General features: G+C 40.3%; 1 protein-coding gene across 1 annotated transcript in view; it reads left to right on the plus strand.

The window, feature by feature from the left end:
- Nucleotides 1-27,696, plus strand: part of EFL1 (elongation factor like GTPase 1) — a 166,667-nt gene that overhangs the window by 94,626 nt on the left and 44,345 nt on the right. Inside the window, exon 15 of the mRNA XM_019533698.1 lies at nucleotides 24,905-25,036. Within this exon, the coding sequence (XP_019389243.1) occupies nucleotides 24,905-25,036 (132 nt within the window). The remainder of the gene's footprint in view (nucleotides 1-24,904; nucleotides 25,037-27,696) is intronic.

A 27,696-nucleotide genomic window follows, 5' to 3' on the forward strand; every position in this document is an offset into this window, starting at 1 on the left:
CGGTTGTGCCCACTGACCCCCTATTCTCAGCAATGCCCCGTCCCCCATCACTTACCTGTTTCTCCCTTTTGACCATTGGTCTGGGCTCGCTGGCTGTTGCTGGGCCTGGTAGTTCATTGTCTCCTCCGCCCTCATCTTCCCCCTCCCCTGACAATCTGGATGTGGGAGTAGAAAGCATGCTGTCCAAACTTGCTGACAACACCAAGTTGTGGAGCGAGGTGGGCACACTGGAGGGGAAGGACAGAATCCAGCTAGATCTAGACAGGTTACAGAGGTGGGCGGATGAGAGTAGGATGGAATTCAGTGCAGATGAATGCAAGGTGCTGCATCTAGGGAGAAGGAACCAGAAACACACCTATAGACTGGGGAAAACCCTTCTCAACAACACAGTGGCAGAAAGGGAGCTTGGAGTCATTGCTGACTCCAGGATGAACATGAGCTGCCAATGTGAGGAAGCGGTCAGTAAGGCTAACCGCACCTTGTCATGCATCTATAGATGCATCACAGACAGGTCCAGGGAGGTGATCCTTCCCCTCTGTGTGGCACGGGTCAGGCCACAGTTGGAGTACTGCATCCAGTTCTGGGTGCTGCACTGCAAGAGGGAAGTGGCTAGCACTGAGAGGGTCTAGAGGAGGGCCACTCACATGGTCACAGGGCAGCAGGGCAGGCCCTACAAAGAAAGGCTAAAGGGCCTGAACCTATTCAGCCTTCACAAGAGAAGACTGAGAGTGGACCTGGTGGCCTTTTACCAACTCACCAGGGGGGACCAGTGGGAATTAGGGGAAGCTCTGTTCCCCCAAGCACCACCCGGGGTTACTAGGAATAACGATCACAGATTGTTGGAGAGAAGGTTGAGGCTGGACATCAGGAGACCCTACCTTACAGTTAGGGCTGCCAGGCTCTGGAATGGGCTCCCAGGTGAGGTGGTACTCTCTCCTAACCTGGGGGTCTTCAAGAGGAGACTGGACAGATATTAGGTTGGGGTGATACGATCCCGGCACCTGTTCCTGCCTGGGGTAGGGGGTCAAACCTGATGATCTTTTTAGGTCCCTTCTGACCCTAAGTACTATGATACTAGATAATGACCGTATAAGTGTGTGGTGTTTGGGTTTTAAAGGGCATTGAGAATCATAGAGCAAGACCATCCCAGATGAGTTCTATCCAGCCCATGGACAAGAAGGCGTAGTAAAACAAGATCCTTTCCGGTAATGTAGGTTTGCATACTAAAATGCTCTGATATTTTAGGAATAAGCATGCAGTAAATACAGAAGATGAATTTTGAGCCAAGATCTGAAGAGAATATGAATAATAACTGATGCTTAGAAAACAAGGTTATATAGGCTGTCACAGGCAAGTTAGTGGTTTGGTCATTAGCATATCTGTGACATTGGCTTCCCAACCCATTTTAGCCTTATGCACTTGGGGAATCCTACCTTCAGTATATAATTTTAGTTTGGGGTGAATTGAACAAAATAACTATAAGCTGTTTGAACCCTGAAGACACCTGTGCTAGACCTTTTTACAGGGGTGTAGGTTGTAGCTGTGTTGGTCTAAGGACATAGGCAGACAAGGTTCTTTGCGTAAATTTGATATCTTTTATTAGACCAACTTAAATAGTTGGAAAACAATTATTAAGTAAGCTTTTGGGTTCAAAAACCCTTTGTCAGGCTAAGGAAGTTTCAACTGCTGAAACTTGTTATAATAAATAATTGTTTTCCAACTATTTAAGTTGGTCTAATAGAAGATATCAGATTCACGCAAAGAACCTTGTCTGCCCAGACCTTTTTAGGCATTTCATGGAAATAATAATGGTAGACTTCCTTTTCTCCAAGGTTAATTAAAGCCAGCATTGATTGCGGAAATTATCAGAGCATTGAAAAAAATGAGACTAAGAATTTGTTGCTTAAATAACCTGCAGGAATATTTTAATTTCAGTAGCCCTGATTAGTGGAATACTGGCAGCCTTTGCCTCTGAAGAAAATACTTTTCTTGGACAGTATCTGAATCATTAGCCGGTTTTCTGTCCCATTATTATGAAGGGGGGTGGAATATGGCACAGTTAGTGAAACTCAGCGCTGCTTAATGATGAGTGATGTCTTTTTGACAAATCAGCCATTTGTGTAACAGTTATATGGTGTTAAATAGTGCAAGAACTAATTTAGATAATTGACCTAATAAGATGTACTCTACAAACATTGCCTTCACCTCCTCCTCGCCACCTTTTGAAAAAGAAGTTTCTTTGTGCCACTGATTGGCTGTGTGAGAGACTACTGCACAGTTGTTACTGCTCATTTATTTAATATTTGTATAAATAAATACTAATTATGTGCAGTAAACCTGAGTTACTGTGCAGTAGTGCTGGCCAATGCCTTTTTGTGGCATTACTATGAAGCAGTTGCATCATGGCTTTTGCCATGTAACGCTACTGCACAGTATCAGGCTACTGCACAGTCAATGTCTCATATAGACTTGGCCACAGAGTTACTACAGCGAGAAGAATAAATAGAATAATAACATTTTTCGAGTGGATTTAATGATTTTGTGTTAATCAAGCCGTTTTTTTCAAGGGTTACTGTATTTCTTGTGTGACAGATTTCTGGAATCCAGTCTTCTCTTTTTTTCACAAAGGATCTTATGACTGATTATATTTCATTCAAGGTATGCTGGTTATACGTCTTTTTGGTACCTGGCAGCCATACTCCTGGATCAGCCATAATAGGTTGTTGCATGTTAATAACCATTTAAGACGTTCGTTAATTGAATTCATTTTATGTTTATTTTGGACTTTATGTTGAAATTAAACTGAAAAGCATGATGCATAACTCACTATTATTAACTTCTTAGGATGGTAATATGACAAGTGTATTTAGGCATTCCCCATGTTCCATCTCATGCCATCTGTTCACACACCAATTGTGCCAACGGCTCTTAATCAAAGGAGTTGGAAACATGGTTACCCTTGTTAGACTCTGTCTTGTTGTTGCTGATTCCCTATGACATTATTGCACGAAAGCACAAGTGAGCTACAGACTTCCTTTAGCTTCCAGTTATATTTTTACTGGAATTATTTTAATTTTCAGTAAATGCTGTTTTCTGTAGAGTGTACATTGAAATGAATTCATAAAATGTACATAAAGTGCACATAAAATGAATTCAATTAACAAACGTCTTAACTGGTTATTAACATACAACAACCTATTATGGCTGATCCAGGAGTATGCCATTATTTATGGCACTTCTGGACACTTCAAGCTGTATTTTCTAATACAACAAAATAAGCACTCTGAGATCATTTGCAAGCAAGTGCAAGTGCAACATGTGCAACGTGAAGGAGTCTTGCTTTAGGAATCATAATAGGCTTTCTTAGTTATTGAATTTTAATTAATTATTTGCATGCCATTTTCAAGTTAACAGGATAAATGGTCAAAGACTATTAGTGAGGTATTTGCCACTAGTTATTATTGGTATCTGACAATTGGTATGCTGCTTCTTTATAATATTACAGACATTAACAACTGATTAATCTATTTTATAATTGCCTAATATTTGAATGGATTATGACTCATATTCGTGAAGGAATATTTAAATATTGAAATGTATATCACCCAAACTTATACCTATAATCCAGACATAATCTAAATATAGTACATGGATTTTGGCAAGTTTTTGAACTAACTAGCACATTCTGTCTTGCCCTTTCCCAATTATGTTTTGAATAGGAGTTAGTTTCTAAGTCCCCAAAATCCTTTGGTTTTCTAATGTAGGATTTGTAGCAATATCTTTCTTTGGCCCTTTTTGTAAGCAGACAAGACAACAAAACCTCCAAGACTGTTTGATATTGTGGGGGGGGACACCAAATTCCTTGCAAACTCGCTGCCTGAAGGCCTCATTAATTTTAACACCACTTAAGATCAACATCTGGCAAGTAGCAGATGCTACTTATTTTTTTTATAATCTACAAATTAAGGAAACAGTATCTGAATTCAGAATACCCATGTTCAGGGCATAGTTCTAGATGTGTGGGGCAGGGACAAGGAAAACTGCCGTCTCTCCCAGTAGTCTGCAAATTAGACTATGTTTGATTTTGTCTGATGGCAAAAGAAATCTGCTTACATTACCAATATATTAACCCAGTATTAGTGTGTACCTATACATGTGCTTTGATGCATTCTGATTAGAACTTGTCAGAGTAGACTCAGTTAATTGGATTCTGCAGTGTCTCATGTATTCAGCGTCCCTCATTTCAAAATGTTGGTGGTGGCACTTTTACTTGTGGGGACAACTTGATTTAAGAGATCAGAATTCATTGTGCTTTAGTGTGTCAAGAACTTCTGCTAAAAGGGTCAGCAACTTTTTGCTAACAGCAGGCCAAATTAATACAGCTCAGTCCTAAGGTGGGCTGGAATTGTTAGATATTTGATTAAGATGGTGCATTCCCACCTTGGCATCAGGTCAACCCCAGTCATTTCAGTGAAATTTAACCTGTTGTCCCAGTAAGCTGAATAAAATCTCTTCTGTAAGCTGCAAGTTACTGCCCCTGATCTACACAATAAGAGCTACAACTTAAAAATATATTGTAGACGTGAGCATTACTTGAAAAGAGCCCTTGTTAAATAATAAGTCTACCTGTATTATTATCATTTGGCCTCTAATTGTGAGAGGCCTGAATAGCTAAGCAGGCTTTTCATTGACTTAGGACCTCCTTGCTTCATTTTAGTATCTTTTAAAGCACATTTTACACTTGGAAAGTAAGGACCAAGGTTGGTGCATAGCTGACTTGGAATACAAATACAAGTTATTGTGCTGCCATCATAACGATCTATAACACTGAAGGGGAAGTGAAAAAAAACATATAAACATAAGGTTCTGTCTTTGCTCTTGTCAGCTGTTCTTCCAGATACTGTTCTTTGTGATCATGTTATTGGGATGCTACTGACAAACATAAGAAATATTGAAAGATCAACAGACAAGTGTGTTGAAAAGATAGATTCCTGGAAAAAGAACAAGGAGATGTCAAAAGGACTCTTTGAACTGGAGAGACCATTTAGAAAATGCACTGTGAGAAACATTGCTTTGATGAGTAGGGAGATATACAAGTGTCCAGTGGAACAGAACTAGCATTAGTAGGCACAATGGGCACTTTTACATGTATTCCAGGGCTGGGGTGGGGGGCAGTGCTTTAATTAGAGCATCTCCAAGAGCAGGTTTAATTAAATTGCCACAAGCATCTCTTGTATCAGCGGCCCCATGTTTCAGAATGGTGGCAGGGGCACTTGGACTATAGTTTGTTCAGTGAGCTTTAGTTCAAGTGCCCCCACTGCCATTCTGAAACGGGGATGCTGATACATGAGACATGAGAGGCTGCTGGAGTGTGGTAATTACTTGTAATCAGCAGGCTCCATGGTTGTGTACAGGTACCCAACATCACTGAAGTCAGGGAGTTTATACCAGGACTAAATTTCATTCAATAGCACTCTTATATTTCTAACTTCTACAATTCTCTAATGATTGCATTCTGAGCCAAAGCTTCCATTACTCTTATTACCATGTAGTTTGACAGAAGTTATTACAGAAGTACTATGCATGCATAAATATTTACGATTTGAAATGTGTTGTTTCTAATAGACTGTGTATTAGCCAACGTTTCATTCTTTATCTTCAAAGGTTTCTATCACCAAATAAACAAGGGAGATAATTTTGTTGCCATTTTGTAGATCTGTTAATAAATGTTTTGGGGAAAGGATTTTTTTTTTTCATTCCTTTTCCATCGCTATCAGACCCTGTTCAGATGCCATAAAAGACATCATACACTCTTTCCTAGGGGTTGGGTTTTTTCTGAGTAGTGATTAAGCTAGACATACCTGTCTGAGTAATATATTCAGGTGGGTGCCTATACAGTATATTGAGAATTAATAGATATTTCTCCTTTTCTTAACATTAAAGAATAAAGAAATATGAAGTTTGGTTTCACCTGGCATTGTTGGAGGACTTCCAGAAGATTGAATAGTTTTATTTTGAGCTGCTGGTACCTTAATTTAAAGGTAGAATGTTTTGGATCTTTAATACAGGCTTCCTTTATACATGGTGCTAATTAGGTTTTGAAGTTAAATATTTATGAACCAAAAAGCCTAAAGTTTTTTTTTTTATAGAGTGTCTCATTAAAAAATGTTTAAACCCTCCAAGCTCAACTTTTAATTGTTTTTTTATTACATCTTCATTTCTTGGACTCTCCAGACATCATAGATTCTTCCATCTTAGCTAGGTCCTGAATTTCTAATGTAGAAAAATAGTAACCATCCTTTTGAAAACACAAAACTTTAATTCTTTAAAATATCTGTGTATTAGGAAGGAAATGTTTAATGTGTATGCTTCACCTTTTCATGTCATTTGTATTTAATGTGGGAGTTTAAAAAGACTTTCTAATTTTACCTATATCAAAAAAAACTTTAACTACATAAAATATATTTATAGCAGAGCTCTCTGGAGAACTAAAAATGAACTGTATCTCAGAGATGGTTCTGCAACTGATCTATGAAAGGCCTTGTGGCAGAAATCATAGATTCATAGATTATAGAGTCAGAAGGAGCCCAGTGGATCATCGTGTCTGACCCCCTGTCCCTGGCAGGAAAGAGAACTGAGGTCAGATGACCCTAGCTAGGTGATTGTCAAGCCTCCTCTTGAAGACCTCCAAGTTAGGTGATAGCACCACCTCTCTTGGAAGCCCATTCCAGACTCTGGCCACCCTTACTTCTTCTGATGCCTAATCTGAATCTGCTCTCCACTAGTTTGTACCCATTATTCCTAGTTACCCCTAGGGGTGCCCTGGTAAATAGCGCATCACCAATTCCCTGCTGTCCTCCCCTGATAAACTTATAGGCGGCTACAAGGTCACCCCTCAGCCGTCTTTTGTAAAGGCTGAAGAAATCCATATCTCTCAGTCTCTCCTCATAGGATCTTTCACAGAGACCACTAATCATGTGAATGGTCCTCCTCTGAACCCTCTCCAGATTTTACGTGTCCCTCTTGAAGTGCAGCACCCAGAACTGGACACAGTACTCCAACTGCAGTCTGACTAATGCCACACAGAGGGGGAGCATCACCTCCCTCAATCTGTTGGCCATGCATCTGCTAATGCACGACAAGGTGCGATTGGCTTTGTTGATGGCCTCATTACACTGCTGGCTCATGTTCATCTTGGAGTCTACTATGACTCCAAGATCTCTCTCATCCTCTGAGCTGCTGAGGAGGTCATCTCCCAACCTGTAGGTATGCTGGGGATTCCTCCTTCCTACGTGGAGTACCTTGCATTTATCTTAGTTGAATCGAAATCAGAAGAGTTGATCTTTGATACAAGTAATGTTTTGTAAATCTAACCTAAGCAGATGGGAATAAAGCAAAGGTGGGCAAAATGTGGGTCATGGGTCAAATCTGGCCTGCTGGCTGATTTGGATCTGGCCCTCAGAAAAGTACCCACCAATTAATTGTATCCAGCCCCGCCTGTAGCTGCCCCTTCTATGCTGTGCCTGGGGCCAAGTCCCACGTGGGGCAGAGTGTGCTGTGCTTCCAGCCTTCTTTGCCAGAGGGTGCCAGCCCTGCCAACAGGCACAGCTCCTGAGCAGGGCTTCTGCTGCTGCCACTGCCCAGGGACCTGCTGGGCTCGCCAGCCTCCAGCAACAACAACTCCTGCCCCTGCTGCAGCATTCTGGGCTGCAGGGTTGAGGGGAATGGGGTGGGCTCTGCTTGCAGTTCACTCGGCTCCTGCTTGTGCCAAGCAGAGGAGCGTGTGAATGGAAAGGGGAGGGTGTGGTATGAATGTGCTCAGCTACTCACAAAGCGCAGAGGGGCAGACACGGGTCAGGCAGGAGGGGGGAGCAGCAGCAGAAGCCAGCGTGCACTTGGTGCAGCCCTGCCAGGCAGGCACGTGAGAGAGAAGCAACAGCAACAGGAGCCGGCACAGGCTCCACTGCAGCCCCGCCAGGCAGATGTGGGATGGACCAAGAGAGCCAGTGGTGCCAGCCTCAGCTCCCTTCCCCTTTCCCCTCTCAGAGGGGCTTCTGTTGCTGCCTGTTGGCAGCAGCTGCTTTCTTGCCCTTTGCAGCTTGCTGTGAGCCAAGCAGGCAGTGTGGATCCCCCATCTCCTCCTCCTGCCCATAGTGGGGCTGGGCTCAGCCATATCACAAAGAACAAGCAGGGGGGAGCCTCCCATATGTGCACACCCAACCCACCCACACAACCCCTCCACCCCCACCATACCCCCACACACACCCAACACTGTTCCGTGCATCGCACCATATACATCCCACACACATGCACCCCCCACACACACCACCATATCCACAAACACCCCCTACACCTCCCCATTCAAGCACCCACACCCCCTCAAATACCACTCCCCATCATACCCACACACATCCAACAGCCCTACACCCCCCCCACACATCCATGTATATACCCCATCCATACCATGCCCTGCCACACCCAGCAGTCCCACATACCCCACACCCACACCCCCCTCACCTCCTGTAGCCCCACACACCGCACCTGGGTTTGTGTGAGGGCACCATACCCACAACTATATATGTCCTCACACAAACTCACCCCTTCACACACAATATACAAGCAAATACCCCCAGTGGAGTACTTATTAGAGAAGGAGAGAGACACTCAGTGGCAAAGGTCAGGGGTTAGGCTGGAGACTTCTGGTTGCAAGATGGTGACCACAGGGTGGGGCATTTGTCAAGGAGCGGGACTACTCTTGCAGCCCTTGATGCCTCACCAAAATCATTAAGTGGCCCTCTAGCCAAATTAATTGCCCACCCCTGGAATAAAGGTATCATTGGTAAGGCAATGTGGGTTCTTTTTGTTTATTTGTGTCTTTTGCACCAAACTAAAGATAAATAGCCATATATGGCACAGCCATATAGATCTTTGGGTTTGGTAGGAACTGACTTCTCCCTCCTCACTGAAGATGTAGCTGTATGGCTCTGCACAGTGCCAAAACATACTCCCTGAAATCTTGGAAGCCACTGATTTAAACTGATATGATTCATGTTGCACACAGCTGCTGTCAGAAGGAGGCTTTCAGAATTCGTAGCAGACTTTCCAGTGCCAGGGATGACTGGGCTTTCGGACTCCCCAGCCAGCTGACTTTCTAGGCTGTGGACACTAGGTGCTATGGGCCACCGGCTAGCCCAGTAGTCTTGGAAGTCCAAGCATCTCTGGCTCTGGACCAGTCTACACAGCAGAGCTGCCTTGGAGCCATCAACCCCTGAAGACCTGGAGTCCACAGTAGCCTACGAGCTGAAAGGGAGCCAGACATGTTTTCAGTAAAGCCTTGTCTGTGGCTTGTCAGTGTTGTCAAACCAAATGCATTTTTGTAAAACATTTTGGGTGTAATAAATCATCTTTCCCATCAAATGTGGTTGATTGGAAAATTCTCAGTCAGCTCGAATAGCACCTACAACATTAACTATAATAGTGGTTTTACCCCACATCTCATTACACATGTGGTTTAAAGTCCCAGGAATCTCTACAGGAGGTGGCTGCACTTGTAGTCTTCTACAAGGGAGTTGCATAGAAGAATTTTCCAGGAAGCACAGTTCTGTGTGGTATTGTGAGCAGTAGTCCTTACATGATGCATCTGCTTTTTCTGGGCTGTCTGCAACAAAAATGTACCAAAATATTGTGTTTTGGAACTTTTAGAGCCACCTAAGGGGGACTTTCATATTTTACCTTAAGGGTAAAGGCTTTTATTCTCTGTTTTCCCAGGCTACTGAATTTTTAATTAATTTAATTTTCCCACCACGGATACAAGTATTGCATGTAGACAGAAACAGCATGCTGGTATATGGCATTTGCATTTATTGCTTTGAGTGTGAGGTAATTTAAATAATAACAACTTTTTAGTAGCAGCTTATAGGACAATCAGAAGAGCGGTAGTTGTAGACACATCTTTGTTCTGAAGAAGAAAAACACTAACCTTGAGAACAGATGGCCACAAATTTACTGAAGGTGTTTAAATTTCTTTTGATTTATTTTCTAACTATGAGTGTTTCATTGTTAAAAAGGACAGGCATTAATTTTATATCATTAGTGGTGTTTTTTTACTGTTCTCAACATTTCTTTACCTTGTTCCTATTTAGAATGCTTAGATCATGTATATAAAGATCAGGATGAAATAATTTAAAGAACTAAAATCAATGAATGTATATATTCAAGGCTACAGAACCATATAGTTTTGATGTTTTTTGAAGAAATAGCTCAGAACCGATGGCTGAAACGTACATAGGAAAACCGTTTAGTGTAGCACACTTGTTACCATGGTTTTGTGAGAATCTCTGTAGGCTTGTCTTACATTTATCTAAGGTTACTGGCAGTATTTTATGACTGGGCAAATTTAGATTTTCACAAGTGTGTAAGAATATATGAATTTTTTGATTTTACAGTTTGTGAAGAGTAGTTTTTTGAAGCATCAATTTCTTAATTTTTTCCTAATTCAGCTGCTAGAGCACAGGTATCAACATTATATATGGAATCCTTTGATCTCAGGATAGGGGTCAAGAATGAAGGAACATTTTTGACTGAATAACTCTTTTTGCTGTTGGCGTAAAGATGATTATTTCCAGGTGTGGTCTAAGACTCATAGGGTTGAGGAACAGGATACGTGGAAACTTCTAAAATTTCCAGTCCTACACAAGGGTACCTTTTTAGAAAAGCTCTTTTTATCATACTGAAAAACAAAATTTACTGTTAGAATTGAGTATGTTCAGTGTTCTGGGAAGCCTCTTCCATTTCACCTTACTGATAACTCCTAAATAAAATTATTTTCCTTACCTACATCTGCTCAGTTGGTAAAGAGATTCTGCTTTTCAGTAACATGTGATTTCATGGTTTCACTTACTATAGTAGTAAGATGAAAAATACTAGTTCAGGATTTCAAAGTGATCTCAGAGTACATTGGAACATATTTTCCTAAATCCCAGCTGTTTGCTACAGCAACCACACTAAACAACTGCCTCTGAAAGTCTGGCGGTCATTTTTTCAAGTCTTAAGTAAGTTCAGATGTATGGCTGTCAGGTCAGATTAAAATCACTTAAAGCAATTATGACCCTAAAATTTGATTTAGGTTTCAGAAAGCCTCTAAGCCTTTTTTTTTTTTTTTTTGGATGGCTTTAAACATGTTCCATATGTAATAATGGAATTATTAACGTGATGGACAATTTCATAGATTTGCATACCTATATTTTGCTGTCTTCTACATCTTTTTCCCACCAGATGTGAAGTGACATCACAAAGGTGGTGATTTTTGCAAGCTTACAGTTTAGTAGCATTAATGTGCAGTTGAAGTCAAATTGTGTTGCTAGCTGGAAAAAGAACTCTGGGAGCCAAAAAAAAGTTAGTTTCATAGACTTTAAACAGAAGCAAAGGTAAACATAAAAAAAGATACTGATTGGTACCAATAGCAAGAATAGCTTACGTCTAAAAGAATTAAAATTGGTTTTAAAAATCACTTAAAAACACAATTATTTGATCATGTTATATATGCAGTCATAAGTTATCTCTGAATGATGGATAAAGGGATAGGGGTAATGTTACAAGCGCAGACTGAACTTGGTAATTTCCTGACTTCTGAGTACTTACATTTCAGTCTTAAAACTTTCAGTGTTTTTCTTAAATTTCATTCAAGTTCAAAATCTTTAACTGTGTAGCTATGTAGAAATCCCCTTCGCTTTTTTCTGAGCTGCAGAAATCAGTTTAGCATGGCATAAAATATTAGTATTAGGCTCTCTGGATATGTCTGTCATTACAGAGGAAACCTCGTTATCCAAGAAACACTTGGAGTACTTTTAGGTATGTTATGCAATGTTTAGCAAACTAAATAAAGCAATTCTAGCAATGTACATTTAGGGGTAACTTTGGCTTCATTTATTTACAGATTTGAAACTTGTATATGTAGTGTCAATTTTGGTTTTGTTTTACTTTCTTTAAGGTAAATTAGTTGAATTCTAAAAATAACTCCCTAACATATTCACAATGCTTTGGATGCCAGCATTTCATGACATTAATGTACACCTTTTTACCATATATTCTCTTGATTGCTTAAATGATATTATTATTCCAAAATTTTAAGAAACACTTGTGTTCTTACGTATTTTTTTTTATGAAAAATTTTTCCTCCTTTAATGTTTCTTAGCCCTGAAAAATCTATGGTCAAGAACATTGAGGTGGAAAAATCAGTTGTCAGAAATTAGGATCCATGTTAGGTAGTCTGAGGCAATCTTTATAGTTGCATAATGAGCTGTTATTTTTTTTCACAAAACCTCTGCTTTTTTAGTTCATAAGAGAGATGATGCTTGTTCTATTCAATGTGATCATTGTGTGTACATCTTATTTTTTGTATGATTGAACCTGTGCTCTGAAAACAGAATTATTAATTATGGGCTTTTGTCTAGCCCTTACCACAATAGTATCAGAGTGCTTCACAAGTGCTATGGATTTATGTTCACAACATACAACCATAAGTAAAGGAAACTGGGGTATATATAGAACAAGTTCAGAAGTATCCAGTAAACTTGGGTGCCTAGTTTGACATACCTACAGCCTGATTTTTCAGAGGCTGTGGCATTATGTAGTATTTGAAACGTATGAAGCACAACCCCCATAAGGTTTATTTGCAGCTGAGTGTTCTGTACTTCTGCAAATCAGACCCCAGCATATCGAGTTGGGCATTCAGAAAATATGCAGCACGCAATTAGTGAAAAGAGTGGTTTAAGTGGCTTGTCTCTGTCAAAGGCTAGGATATCAGCCAGTTCCTCCGCAGCTTTACACATGAGACTTGTCCCCTGTCTTCCTGTAGTCCTCTCCTCTAGGTCATTTACTACGCACCTTCTATGCTCTCTAACCAGCAATACCAGGATCCTAGAATAAGTCTCCTTTGTAACAGTCCTGATCCATCCCCAGAGTGGGTCCATCCAGTACATGGCATGAAGAAATTGTCCTGTTGGAAATATAGCATGCTTGTATAATTCATCGTAAAGCATAGGCATGCGGGAGACAGGAGGGAAGGGGGCATTTCAAAGATACATAGACAGTGTTGATTTTGGCATTTCCTAACTTTTGACTATTTGACTTCACAATGTTAATGTATTAATGTTCTTGTAGCATTGTAGAAATGTATTTGTGTGAAACAAATTCTGGTCTGTGGAGATCTATTGATACCCAAAAGTTTTATCAGGAGAGTTGGAACCTCTAGATTATCTTCAATGCAATACGCTCTGCACCACTGTAACTTGAGCTAATATAGTAATCAATGGCAACATTAGGTTATCGTTGTTTGTGAACCAGCACTAGAAATGGACAAGATGCTCGCTTTGTCCGTGGAATTTTGCTAACATTCGCTGATAACAGAGAAATGAGAAGACTCGGCTCTCTTGGATCCTGTTCCAGAATCTGAAGGAGATTAGTCTCAAGTGGCCACGTGCTCTTCTGACTGTCCCTCCCATGTCTGACCCCTAGTGCCCTGTTCCAGTTATCTGTTTGCTACCTTCCAGTCCCATTCTTGCTTACCCAATCTGAATCTTCTCAAGTTTATGAGCCAGTACCAGTTATCTCCCCTTCCAAAGCCATGTCTTTCCCATCCTCAGTCTCTGTCTTTTGTCCAGTCAGTCCAGTTCTTATCCGTCTGAACCCAACTCCTTCTCCTCAGTCCTGTGGTCCAGACTGTAACAGTTCTTCTTACTAATATTTTGTCCATTTTTTTTCCCCATTCCCTGCCACTGTCTCTCAGTCTTAGTGTCTGCTCTTGGGCTCCATGCCCAGTCTTTCTCTATCTCCCATTCTCTCAATCATTTTTTGCTGTAGCTTCTCTTCCTTGTCCTCATGGCTTCTTTTATGAGTCTCACAACCTGTACCAATTCTCCCCCTTGCCAGATTTGTCCATTTTTCCTGTCCCCCACCCTGCCTTTTTTCCACTGCCCCCTAATGCTAGTTTCTAGTCCCAGTCAACACCCCCCATCCTTGTTTCGGCCATCAGTTTTAGAATCCTGGCCTGGCTGACCCACGCTAGGTCATTGTATAGGGTGGGTGATGTATGTGCAATCCAGTCACATGCAGGAGCTGTGATGGGAAGGTGACATATGCTCCATTGCTCTAAGAGTGGTCTTATTTAAATGGATTTTTCCAAGGATGGCAAAAACACCCTGATCCAGAGTATGGGGGCATTAGAACTGTTGAAAGGAGAAGTCACTAGAATGCTCATGGGTGAAATTAAACTCTCCAGCTCCCCCTCCCCAACATTTTTTACTGTTTTGGAAATGGCTGAACCATTTTGGCCATTTGAAAGAAAAAGAAAATCAGCCTAATGCGGACATTTGTTGTGAAAACCTTCAGCCCTAACGGTTTGTCTGGCAAAGTTGTAAGCAATTAGAAACAGGATGTTAGAATAGGAAGCATCAAACATAAGAAATGGCACAATTAATACCATTGTAATACATCTGGAATGCACCCAACTCCTTTAAAAAAAAAAAAAAAAATGTGTACCTTTTCATTTTGCACTGTCAACCTTTTTTCCTAAAAGAACATAGTCTTAATACATTTTTCTTTTGCTGCTTGTTGCTTCTATAATAAGAATTGAAGTGCTTCTTTGTAATATCAATCACTTCCTTCATTTATCATGTCATTACACTATCTGTTTCTTAACAGGGAGAAGGTGTTGTGATTTATGAAATGCTTTGGGTGATAGTTTAGTTCTGTCTGGGTGGACAGTTATGTTAAAGTCCCATATCAAATGCTGACATTTGAGTATGGTATTACATGTCCTTCGTATGGCTTAACTCCAAAAGAGTGAGAAAGTGAATTTAGGTTTTTGTTTGCCAGTCAGTCACTAGTGGAAGCTTAGGTAGAAATGAAACTCATGCAAGAACTAAAGAAGACATTTCTGGAATGGTGCTCCCTTGACTGCTAATAATCTGCAGAAACCAACCTAGACACATGATACTGGTTATTCCTGTTTCCAGCTGAGAGAAACAGAGCTGAAGGAGAAAAGGAAGTTATGAATAAAATAAACATGTTTTAACTCTTTTCCTGAACAGAGCAAAACACTAAAAATGGCCAGGAATCAGAAATACTTTCCTACTATTACTTTCCCAGTTGCTGTAGTTGTCCTGAGGATCATGTGTTTATGACTGAGAGTTTAATGGTGTGCAGATAATTGAAAATGAGAGGGGAGGGATAACAGACAAAATCCCCACTAACATGTGGTGCAAGCTATAAAAGGAGGTGATACGATCTCAATGAGGAAGCTGTCTCTGTCTTGACTAGTATTCCCCATTTAGTCTAATGCAGTGGTTCTCAACCTTTTTAAGCCCAGGGCACCTATCATTAGGCCCAAGGCACCTCTACTTACGCTCGAGAAACCCCTTAGAAGAAGGCAGCCCTTTGTTTTTGCTTTTTTTTAGACTACCGGGAAAACAATATAGCAATTTTTCTATTGCAAAGAACAGAAATACTACAACAGGTGTGGGGTTTTTTGTTTGTTTGTTTTTACTGCTACAGATTTTTTTTTTTTTGAAATTAGTGGATTTATCTTGTGATTTCATACTTGCACACCTAACAGTGCCAGCATTGCGTGGCACCCCCAAGCATCTCAAGGCTAACCTAAGACTCATTTGTCTAACTTCTAAGCCAAAGTCTGCTCTCTCTGGTTCCTTTTGTGATTCATTGGGAACACCTGCTTGAATCTGAGGACATAGTTGGCCCATTAAGGTTACCTATGAACCCTTGTTAATTAGCAGTAACTGTGTTCCTTGTCTAAAGTCAGTTCAGCAACCAGTATTGAACTCACTAATTTGTTTTGATATACCGGAGCGTGAAAGCCCCAGTATTAAAACAGATTTTATTCTTAACAAAAGCATAAACATTTTCCCTTCAGTAGGATCATCAACTTGAAAATATTGAAAAAAAAGAAAAGAAAAGAAGAAGCAATTTGTAGGTAAAGGGCAGTGGTGTGGATTGCATTAACACAATTCATTCTTTGCGCATGGAAAACAAGTTTCTGCTGCTTGACAATAAAAACAGGCGTCTAAAAATAGTGGTCTTTTTACTGTGTTTTGCTTAAAACAAGGTTGTGGAGGAAATCTTACTCTCCAAGAGTTGAGGAGGCAAGGAACCACAATTTCTCATTCTGTGGAGTGCTGAACAAACACAGCAGAAAAATACAGTCCCTGGCCACTACAGAGAATTACCATCTTGGTGTAGAGACAATGGATTGATGCAATAAAACAACACAAGGCGGTGTGAGAAAATCTAGAGACGGTATTGGTCACACAGATAGGTAGATGCAAATAGTTTACATGCTAGCAACCTAATCCTCACCAAGTTTATTGATGATATCATAGCAAAGAAATGTTGTAAGGAGGGGTTAGAAAATGGTTGGTGATAGATTTTTTGGATGTTTACAAAGAAATCTTTGCAAATATATGGATAGCGTTAATATTAGCTTGCTAGGGCAAATTGCTGGGTTGCCTGCATGTTTGTTTATAGTTGTGGGTTACTCTGTGTGTTTTGAGAAGAGGTGAGGAACTTCCAAGCATCAAATGTTGTTTTTTATGCAGATTTAGTTGTAAGTTCCTTGCTGGCAATTGTAATCATGGGTTTTTCCTACTAGCATTTATTTTTTTTTATCTATCTATCTATCTATCTATATAGATAGATAAATAGATATATCTGTATAACGTATTTTTAGAAAATATGACTGACTTTGTTCTTTTATTACTATACTAAATAAAATTTCGTGGCTTCATTTATTTTTAAAATGTTGAAGAAGGTCAATATTAGTTTTAAGACTTTAAGATGTTGTGCATTTACAAAAATTCTTCTCTCCATATATGTGAACCAAGTATTAGCACTTACAGTCTTTCTTCACAGACTAGAGTAGTCTGCCTGGAGCGTGTCAACCCAAAGGCTTTGTGTCATAAAGCTCTAATCTTTCTAAACAAACAGCATAGATAAGAAGTGACACTTCCCAGTGGAGACAGGATCTGGTCGGGAAGCTTATCACATTGGCTCTTTGCTTTACTTAGTTCATTTAAAGTGTTAGTCCAAAAACATTATAAGCCCCATTTCAAAGCAGTCAAGGATCCTTAAGTGGTGATATCATCAGTGGGAGAAGATAAAGATCCTCTGAACTGATGTGCTGAAACTAATAACAATGTAATGGAGGTTTAAATTTTAACAGCCCTTATTCTGTTTTGTTTGGTTTTCACACTGTAAACTAAATGATTTCCTTATCTGATAGAAAGTTTTCCACAGAGGTGTTTTTGCTGCATTTTTGTGCATGTAGAAGGAACAGTAAGTGCTATTTTTTTTCACATCAAGTGGGACAAATTGCAACTATTTTGCCACAGACCTGTCATATGTACAGATCTTGACAGTTGGATGTGGTGCAAAGGTGTACTTTAAGCATAAGGACCACCACATTATAATCTCTAAAGGGTAGTACAGGTTTCCCTTGCTTTATGTGGGTTCTGTATATGCAAATTTGCTCTCATGTGATGACCCTTTTTACACCCAAAATTTGCTATATGTGAGGTAAATTCGTTATGTGTGAGGTAAGTCTGTAGGGGAAAGGGCAAGGAAAGGGGCGTGGTGCAGCCCAGCGGCTGCAGGCAGGTGGCCTTGGCCGCTCCCGGGGCTGCAGCAGGGAGCCAAGCAGAGGGAACGGTTAGTGGTGCAGGACGGGGAGGCGCAGCGCTTGCTGCTACACACACCGCAGGAGGGCTGCAGGCTGGGGGGCTGCGCTGGGTTCTTCCTAGGGGGTATGTGCTCCTGGATGTGCATGCGAGACAAGAGCAGGCTGCTGCTGCGAGCTGGGGCTGGCAGTGACAGCGGGGTCGGACTGCAGTGCACTCGGGGCAGGCAGTGGTGGTACTGGGGGGGGGCTGCACCCACCCCCAAAATTTGCCGTAGCACCTCTCAACCCTCCCTGTCCCAACACCACCACTGCCCACCCTGAGCACAATGCAGCCCAGCCCTCCACCAGGAAGAGCCCAGTGCCACTGCTGGCTCTCATCCCTGCACAGATCCAGCTCCAGCCCCACTCCCTTCCTCACCACTGTGGGGACATATCCCTATTTGTTACCTTATATACTGGGTTCCCTTTATGCAAATTTAAGTTATGCATGGTTTTCCAGGAATACATGTACTACATAAAGTAAGGGAAACCTGTAGTTGACAGAAAAATGCAGAACCAAAAAGTACATGGCGATGCACATTAAATTTCCTAAACTGCTTTGGAAATTTCAAGCATAACATCTTGGTATGTTTGCCCTTTTTTGGTTGGTACTCCCATCTTTTTTTGTTTTCACGCTGTGGCCAAAACACAGGCAAGGCGAGTATCCATATCGCTAGTTTTGGTTCTTTTAGCTACAACTACAAGTAAAGACTCTTGAGAGAAGAAAGGCTTTAGTTAATCTAATCTAGTCACACCTACACAGGATTCCTTCTTGCACATTTGCTAGTGTTTACTTTACTTTAGTCTTGTCTAATGTGTTAAATGACTGGGCTTCCAGTGCCTCTTTAACACTTTCACAGACCGATTGGGAATCCCAAGTCCTCTATTGGAAAACTCTGTTGAAATCAATGCTTCTTTTGAATTTACAGATAAGTAACTGTTACTGAAATAGTATCTGTAACAGTAATTAAAAGCCACTTATTTCCAGACAAAACCAACCAGACTAATCTCATGGACCAGCCTGGTCCATGTAGAAAGTGAGGTCCAAAAATCCCATCCCATGCTCTTAATACTTAATGGCACTTTTACATGTGCTCAGATACACTCTGATGAGAACATGTTGGAGCAGACTCAAATAAGCTTTAGTTAAAGCGCCCCATCAGCATTTTGAACTGTGGGCCACTGAATACCCAAGACTCTGCAAGTGTTCTAATTAAAGCGGCTTCTGAGAGCTACTTTAATTCAAATGCCCCCCAACCCCAGAGCACACGTATAGGTGGAAAAAATGGGATTTTAAAATAACAGTCTTTGTGCATGTCTGCATTACCTATAGGTTTACCTTCTTCAGGACATCCATGATCAGCATTGCCAACTGTCCATAAATATATGAACAGTCAGTAAAAATTCAAGCTAAAAATACCTGTCTGAAAATAAATAATTTCAGAAATAATTTCTGTAAATAAAGCCCATCTAAGCCCCTCCCCCTAAAACAAATTAAGCTTCAGCTCCTTTGTGAAGCTCCTTTTGGAAAGAAACTGGACAGACAGATCAGCAGCAGAGCACGGCACGCCATCTGACGACTGAGCGGGAGCACAGCACCTTGCTGGAAGCCTTATCTCATTCCTTTGTTAGACCCCTTCCCCTTTAGCTATATGCTGCTGCTGCTTCCCATCCTGTAATACCAGTAGGTTACAGTTAGGCTTTTTCAGTGTTTCATGCTGAGATGTGGCTGGCAGGGGTAAGGCTGGGAGGCTGGACAATATGGTGTAGGGTGCAATCAGGGGTGTCAGCGTGTGGGGTGAGTAGGAGACCCCTGTGGTTGGGGTATCAGAGTGGAAAATCATTGTAGTTGCACAGGCCTGTCAACTTAAGATTGTTTTTTTTTACTGACAGTAAAAATGTGTATCAGTAAAAGTTTGCAGATGTCATAAAAAAAAAATTCTTGGATTGGCATCCCTGCCCTTGTGTCTCAGCCTAGTCCTTGAAAGAACTCACCTTTTTTCAGAACAGTTTTCCTTTTTCTACCTACTGTAGCACTTTTAAACTCCTATAATCTTGGGCTGCTTCTTGTCCCAACATTGCCTTTTAACAACTACATGTATTTGCTAAGAAGTGGCTTATCTTGAACTCATTACCTTTCTGATAGTCTGACTGTCCTCTATTAAGCTGAGCAAATGCACTGATGGTACAATATCTCAATAACCAGGTCAACAAACAGTACTTGGATCATTACAGTGCAGCTCTGCTTCTGTCAGAGAGTCAGAGATGGTGGTTAAGATGCACTATATTTCAGAAGGCACCTGCAAGGTTTTTTTTTTTTTAAAAGATAACATTTTTATGCAATTAAAGTATTTTAATGATTTTGTGTATGTAAGTTCTTTGAAGAATATTGCATGTGCTAAATATGAGGGTTTTTTTACTATAATCTTTTCCTAGTTGTTTGCTTCTCCAGATTAGCTCCTTGGACTTTGTCATTTGGGAATTAACTGTAGTTTCAGCAACCAGTTTCCAACTACAAATTTTGTAGGCTCTAAGACCACCCTCTACATGCTACGTTTACGTGATGACGAGCATGTTAATTGCAGTATAGATGGCAAGGGTGCTACATATGCACCTAATTTAAGGTATCATAAAATGGTGACTGAGTTGCAACAACATTCCACATACCCATTGGCTACAGTTACGTTCATTCCCCTTCCCCCCCACCTGTCTCACCTACTGACCACCTCAGTTTACATTTTAATTGACTGGCTTTTTTGCATAGGTACTGGCCTCTGGTTGCTTTACTACTTACTCCACCCAGGAAGAGCACAGACCATCTGCAGATGCTTCCTCAGCCTGACAAAGGGTATTTGTACCCTTGCAAATAAGAATTTTTCCAATTATTTGAGTTGGTCTAATAAAAAGATATCAGATTTACCCAAAGAACCTTATCTTCATATATGTAGAACACTTTTATGGCTGGTTTGTTTGGTTCCTTAAATTTAACATGTGGCCAGGACCAGCAATCAGGTTGGCTTGGATCTCAAGCTGTGGAGAGCAGGAGGAGGAGCTGAAGCGCTTTCTCTCTGAGGACTTTAAACCCCACACATTCCTCAACAACCCAGTCATATGGCTCCAGGTCTGGTTCAAGACATAGGCCTGTCTGGGGATGAGGGCTGATAACCTGCAGATGTCTGGGTCAGGGGTGACAGTCAGCTGGTTCCTGGACAGAAATTGGTCCCAGGCTTGTCTGGCCAGGGCCTGTAATCAGTCCTGCATACAGGGCTGGGCGTGTGTCTTCCAACTTGTTAGTGTAGGGGGAGCCCAGTCTCATGATCCCAGGCTCCTCCTCCACTGACTAGTAGTAATGGTATGATTGGGACCTGATCCTTGATCCCAAAATCACATGTCCTGCCATGCACAAGTGGCATGGCAGGAGACACAATTATTGGGATCAGGTATGAGCTCCCACAGGGCCATTAAATGATCATGTGCCAGGAGCCTAAGCTTGTGGTGAAAAGACTACGCTGAGCTCTTTACCCTTGGCAAGGCTCCAGAGCAAAAAGCAGAAAATAGGAGGAAAAGACTATTCTGATTAAGTGTCCTCATCTAACTTCTAATTTGAATATTGTCTGCCAGCTCCCTAGGGAATGTCCTTGAACATAAAGGCTGGGTCCTGCAAGCAGTTAATATAGTTAACCCCCCTCCCCAAACAGCTTCCAAAAAACCAAAATGTTATTCCCTGTTGTAGTTCCTCTTAATTTCAAAAGGACTATGCACATGACTAAAGATATATACAATAGGAACTGTTTGCTGGATATGGCTCTTTGCTGTCAGACCTAGACAACTAAGGCCCCCTGCTTTTAACCAAAAAGTGAAGGCGGAATATGGCAAGGTAATTTGATCAACACACTTTAAATAAAAAGGCTTTACTCCCAAAGACTTAAATAACTGTAGAGTGCTGTTATCCACAATGTATAGGAACACGTGCATATCAGCAGCCCCATGTCTTCCAAACTGATAGGATTCCCTGACAGTATCATATCCAGTAACTTTTTCGTTTCTGTGGTACCTGGAGGACCTGCAGCCTGAACGGCACGCTGTGTACTCCTGTAGAGCTTATAAACTGAAACAGGATCCCTGACCTCTGTGACCAGTAAGTTTATAAATTCCTGTGGAAACTTTGATTCAGGGCCTGCTGGAGCCCTTTAAAAAAATCATAGCAAGTAATTTCCAAATTAACTGTAGAACTTCCTGAAGGCATTAATTCTCACCAAATACAGATCTTTTAAACTAGAATGGTTTGGGAGAGATCAGAATTCAAAATCTTTTTTAAGAATTATTTTAAAATGGCAGAATACTAATAACTTTTCAGATTTTCATCTCCCAGACCACGGCTGTCCAACCACTAAGTGGCTGGCGATCACAGCAGCACAGGCACTCTCACCTTGTTGCACCATGCATGCACGCATGCAGGCAGGTGCTCCCCCAGAACCACACCTCCCCTGCAGCTTCTTGCAGGCTTCTCTGTGCCACTGCCCCTCAGGTGCTCCAGGCTGCCAGATCCCCTATCCTCACAAGCTACATTGTGCCACACCAACCCCATCTGCCTCTTGGGCTGGGTCAGGCAGTGGAAGCCAGGGAAGGAAGAGGGAGGTCCAAGACCCGGGTCCTGCTGTAGCCACAGCAAGGGGGCTGGGTGGGAGCCTGGGGCCTACATGTTAACTCCTCCTGGGCTGCATGCAGCCTGCAGGCTTGCAGTTGGACAGCCCTGTCTCAGAAGATCCTTTTTTTTTTATCTTGTGGTCCCCCAAAATCTATCATATTATTATGTCACAAATGAGAAAATGAAAAGGCAAAATGTTTTTTGTTATAATGAAGGTAGGTGTGTTTTAAAGGGCTGAGTGTAACCAAAAATGTTTTACAATAGAAAGCAAATTTGTACTTTTAATGATGGACTAGCTGTTGTGACTCAATTTCAGGCAATTAATATATTGATTATAGTGGTTTAGGCTATCTGAAATCAAAAGGGATCAACAATTGCAGAGGTGTAAATATAACTATTTAAGAATATTTATTATGTCAGTGTCACTATTATAAGACATTTATTGATATTTTATCTGAGACTGAAATTTTAGATAATGTTTTCATCCAGTTTTTGTGCACTAAAACATTATATGTTAGTGACTGGGTTTTCTCTCTCTCTCGTAATCACCTCACTGTTGTGTATAAATTCCACCTGCAAACTTGCAAAGTCTTGTTGAAATTGATTAGCTCTGCAAAGCGGTTCAGGGTTTAACTTTCTACAGGTGTATAGCAAAATTAGCCAGATTTAACTTTAGAAAATTGTATCTGGATTGGGCATGTGTTTGCTAAATCACATCATGAAGTAATTAAAAATGGCCATGCTTTAAATCTCTAACTGGGTTTTAGATGCAAACACAGACAGGCTTTTTATTGCAGTATTTTGCCATTGCCAGACACTAGTACAATACATTTTCTCTCACTTTCAAACATAAAGCTAACAAGGACAGAGTTTTTAATATTTTTATGGTACTGAACAAACTCCAGCTTATGTAAATAAATGGGTGAGTCTCATCTGAAATAATAAATGTGGTAACTTGATTCCTCTGATTCATAGGCTTTGAAAAATTTACTACTTAACCAGCTGGAGAAAATCATAGTACATCTGACCATCCCTTGACTTAGTCCCTGGTGATGAGGAAGGGCCAGCATTTGTTTTTCATTCGAATCAAATGTTGCATGAGCAAAAAAGAGGAAGTGTATGCTGGTCATAGGTCAGGTGCATGATAGAGTTTACAGAGAAACTTTTCCTTCATAGTATCTGCTGATCTAGATTTCAAGTGTTGGCTATTACATTGCTTCCAGTTATTTTGAGGCAGGTTTTGCTTAAGTAGTGAAAATTTCAGTGTACCCCGGGGATTCAGCTTTGCAAGCCGTAGAAGCATCCTAATGCTGCAGAGGCTAACTTCTGGCTTTTCCAGGGCTGAAATAAGTCTTTTGTGCAGGTCCAGGTGGGAATGCGTGGGAGACTGCTTCTGGCTTCACGTCTATCAGACGAAGCCAAAAAGAGTAGGTGGGGGAGTGAGAGAGAGCTTGGCAGTGTGCTGAGACGGCACTGCAGGTTTGTGGTGAATGGTTCTGCTGTTCCATGATTGCTGTCTTGCTCTGAGGGGTGGACACATACAACCATGTTATGCAAATATGAGTGCAATATCCTACATTTGCTTAAAGTGTGTTTTGTTGGCAAAATTATTATTTACCCAGGATATGTACTTAATTAATTTACTCTGTTTACTGTTGCACTGAGCACTTGTTGCTTAGAGTTGGAAGAAAATTGAAGGAGTTTATCCACATAAGCTTTTAATCCTTTTTATTTAGCTTCTTGGGTTGTTGCTTTTGCAGTGATAATAACTGAACTATGAACAATGTTGATGTTTGGATATTTCAGTATCTTAGATTGACAGGAATTTGAAAACAATAGGCATGAACCAGCCTCACAGTGCCTACCAGCCAAGACTAAATTTGCATTTACAGACTCTCTTTTTATATAAGTACAACTGTTATTCATTAGACTGCTGTATTTTTCTTTCTCACTACCACTAAACTTCAGTCTAATTACTCCTACCCCTTCCAACAGCTACAGTGTTTTGAAGAGCGGACCTTGTGACTTACGAAGTCGGTCTAAATTTAAATGGGATGTTTCATACCACGAGTTCAAACCACCACAAGTAACGTTACAGCATAGGAGAGACTGGGAATATGAGAGGAAAAACTCCTTGGTCTCTTAATTGTGTATCACTTGAGTTTAAAAAACAGCCCTAGTTTGTGTTTATGATACATTTTGCATTAAAAAGATATAAAGGAAACCCAGTGTGAATCATGAAGCTATAAAAATAGTCATCTAAGCCAAAACTGAGTCTTTGGTGTTCAAACTGTGTACAGGTAGTTCAGTCTATATCTAGTAAGTACAGTGAGGACTGTTTTTATTCTCTTGTTGCTTCACCTTTATTGTAACCACTTTATTTGTCATGAATGTTTTGAGAGGTAAGGTAATTTTTGGTCTGACCTATTATATGAGATTGTACTATATAAAATGTGTCCTTTAATGTGCCTAGCCCCCTTTTTGTATTTGTATGTGTACATGCTAACTTGTATTTTTGTGCTTACTAGGAATAGGAGGCTTGCATGAATTTGTGCTGAAGTCAGCAACATTATCTACATCGCCAGCTTGCCCTCCATTTACACCTCTGAATTTTGAAGCTACACCAATTGTCCGTGTTGCTATTGAACCAAAACACCCAAGTAAGCTTTTCATTTCTTTGTTTTATAAAAGAAATTCACTTGCAAAACAATGGCCCATATCTGAAACTTTAACATGGTTGTTTTTGAGCATTTACTTTTTCCCTAAGCAGATAGGAGGTACATAATGTTTTCCCTTATAAATGTACTCTTCCTTATGGAGCTTAATACAACAGAAGGCTGTAATAGTGAGATACATTTATGAAAAATTCTGAAATAAATGATAAAAGCAATAATATGCATAATATTGCGTGCATATGCACACTGCCAGAAATTTTTGTTGGAGGCGAGATTTTCCCTTTAGCTCCCAAATTTATTTCTGAATAATGAATTATTTTCCTTTAGAATTGCCTTGGGGTGCAATCTTATACATTTATTTAAATTCCAAGGGGAAAATGCCCTTTCCAGAACAGGTTTTTGTCCCATTAACTTCTCACCTGTTAATATTTCCTGGATCTTGTTCCCTTAATCACACTTATATTTTTTAGGTTTTTTAAAATGTCATTATGACTTGAAAACATAAGCTTTTTTTTTAAATAGCATTATTAACCATACTTGTGGGATCTTAAAATGGAATGCAAGTCAAATTCCAGCACTTTATATGGAATCAGAAGAAAATGAAAATAGTTGTATAAGGTTACTGTCTGATACATGTGTAGTTCTTTTGTCTGTTATACCTGAATATGGGAAATTCAAACCTTGTTAGTACCAGGATACATATTGCAGCTTTTGGGGAAAAATATAATTTACGCCAATCAAGCTAGGCTGAAACTCAGTGAAAAAAGGTAGAAACTTAAAATACTGGAGAACCAACTAAAACCATGGTGTTTTTTTACGTAGGTTTCCTCCTGTGTTCATGTATTGGAAATATGAACACACAAACAGAACAATATGCCTTACATTGGGTTCACAAATTTTTTGTGCACTATTTTTTAATATTGTCTGATGAACTTTTTAATTGCTGAAGTATTTGTGTGAACTTAGTCTTACTTAGTTTTTAAGGTGGGGTGGGAAATATTTCTAATTGCACTGCAGAAAAGTTTCAGAGATAAGCACTCTGACAAAAAAACACAGAAGTCAGTCATTGAATCACAAAGGGACTAAGTGTGTTATTACAGGGAAATAAAGGAGAATAATCTGTTTGACTTTTTCTCCCTGTCTTCCTTTAATACTCTCATGTGCTTATTGTGATTCAGACTTACTACCCCAGACATTCAGCTGCACTACTAAATATAATTGCTTTCTTTTTAATGCCTTTGAGATTAATGTTCTTCCCTTTGTTCCACAGACTTAAAGCTGACAGTGTTAACTTTGATAGTGCCTTTCTTTATGCGTGGCATATTTGGATTCAGTCCTGGACTCTATTAACATTTATTTCACAGCTATCTACAAGGATGAGGTTAAAAATCTTCCATAATGGAGGGTTCTAAATACACAATGCCTTATGTGGCTATTTTAGAGAAAACTTGCAATAAAGGAGACTAGAAAATGTACTGGAAAGCCAGACACACTTAGGGTCTCATCATCCTGATTTACTTGTCATTATCATTGCCTGATCTATCTTTCCTTTCACTCAGCTCTTAGGAAGGCTGAGAGCAGATCTTTTGTCATTACCAGAAAAGTGTTTTCCTGGAGGTCCTTTTGTACTTGCAAAACTTCAAGGCTTGCTCACTGAGGTACACTTTCTCCTTCACATGTGGACTTCAGTTTACAATATCAGTGCAGCTTCAAAACCAAGTTTAATAAATGCATTTCCCACAGAGTAATAACATTTAGTGAATATAGTCTATTTTACTTTACTATTTCTAATGTTCAAATTAGAAATTAGCTATTGTATTCTGAGCAAAAGCATAAAAACACAGTTTGCCATAGAATGCATTATATAATAGCAGGATCATCCAGTGACACACCTTTGCTACTACTAAAATCCAATAACACCAGGGTCATTTATAAATGGGAGATATACATTGTCAGATCCTCTGCAAGTTTACATATTCATATATATTGAGGAGACATTGTAAATGCAAAATTGTTGTAAAGGGAGGGGAGGGAGAAGAGTAAAACATTTGGTAAGTGTGATTTTTGGGGGGGAACTCCATTTAACAGATGGCTTATGACTTTTAAATCAAATCAATAATTAATAACAGAATATCGAATGTATGGAAGTAATGAGAGAGATTCGGTCCTGTGGCATCGCATCTGTCCATCCCCAAAGATTTGAGAATAGGTTATTGAGAGTAGGTTTAATTTGTGGCCATGGCAGCACTGTCAGTAAAGACTGGTTTGGGGTGTATTGAATTGGCATTATCTCCTAGATGGCCTGACCTTCCTTATCTGTGAGCTGTTCCAGCCAGTCAGCTCTGATTGCACAAAATGTGAGAGTTGTGGATGACTTAATTTTTGTCACCCTGTTACTGATGCTCTTTCTGTCCATGGCATTCCTCAGCCAGGGACCCTCTTGACCAGATTTTACTTCCCTTACTTTATTTTCAGATGCCTTCTGTTTCTTTTGAATTTTCTGTTTTTTGTTTTAATGCTTCATTGTTTATTTGGCTTGTTTTTTGTAGTATATCATTGTGGTATTGATACAGATTTACAACCTCATTTTCAACTGAGTGTTTTGGGGTTTTTTTCCTGTTTTTAGCTAGAGGCTACTTTTCTTA

Source organism: Crocodylus porosus, unplaced genomic scaffold (genome assembly GCF_001723895.1).
Source record: "Crocodylus porosus isolate Cpor-Errol unplaced genomic scaffold, CroPor_comp1, whole genome shotgun sequence".
NCBI classification, from domain to species: domain Eukaryota; kingdom Metazoa; phylum Chordata; order Crocodylia; family Crocodylidae; genus Crocodylus; species Crocodylus porosus.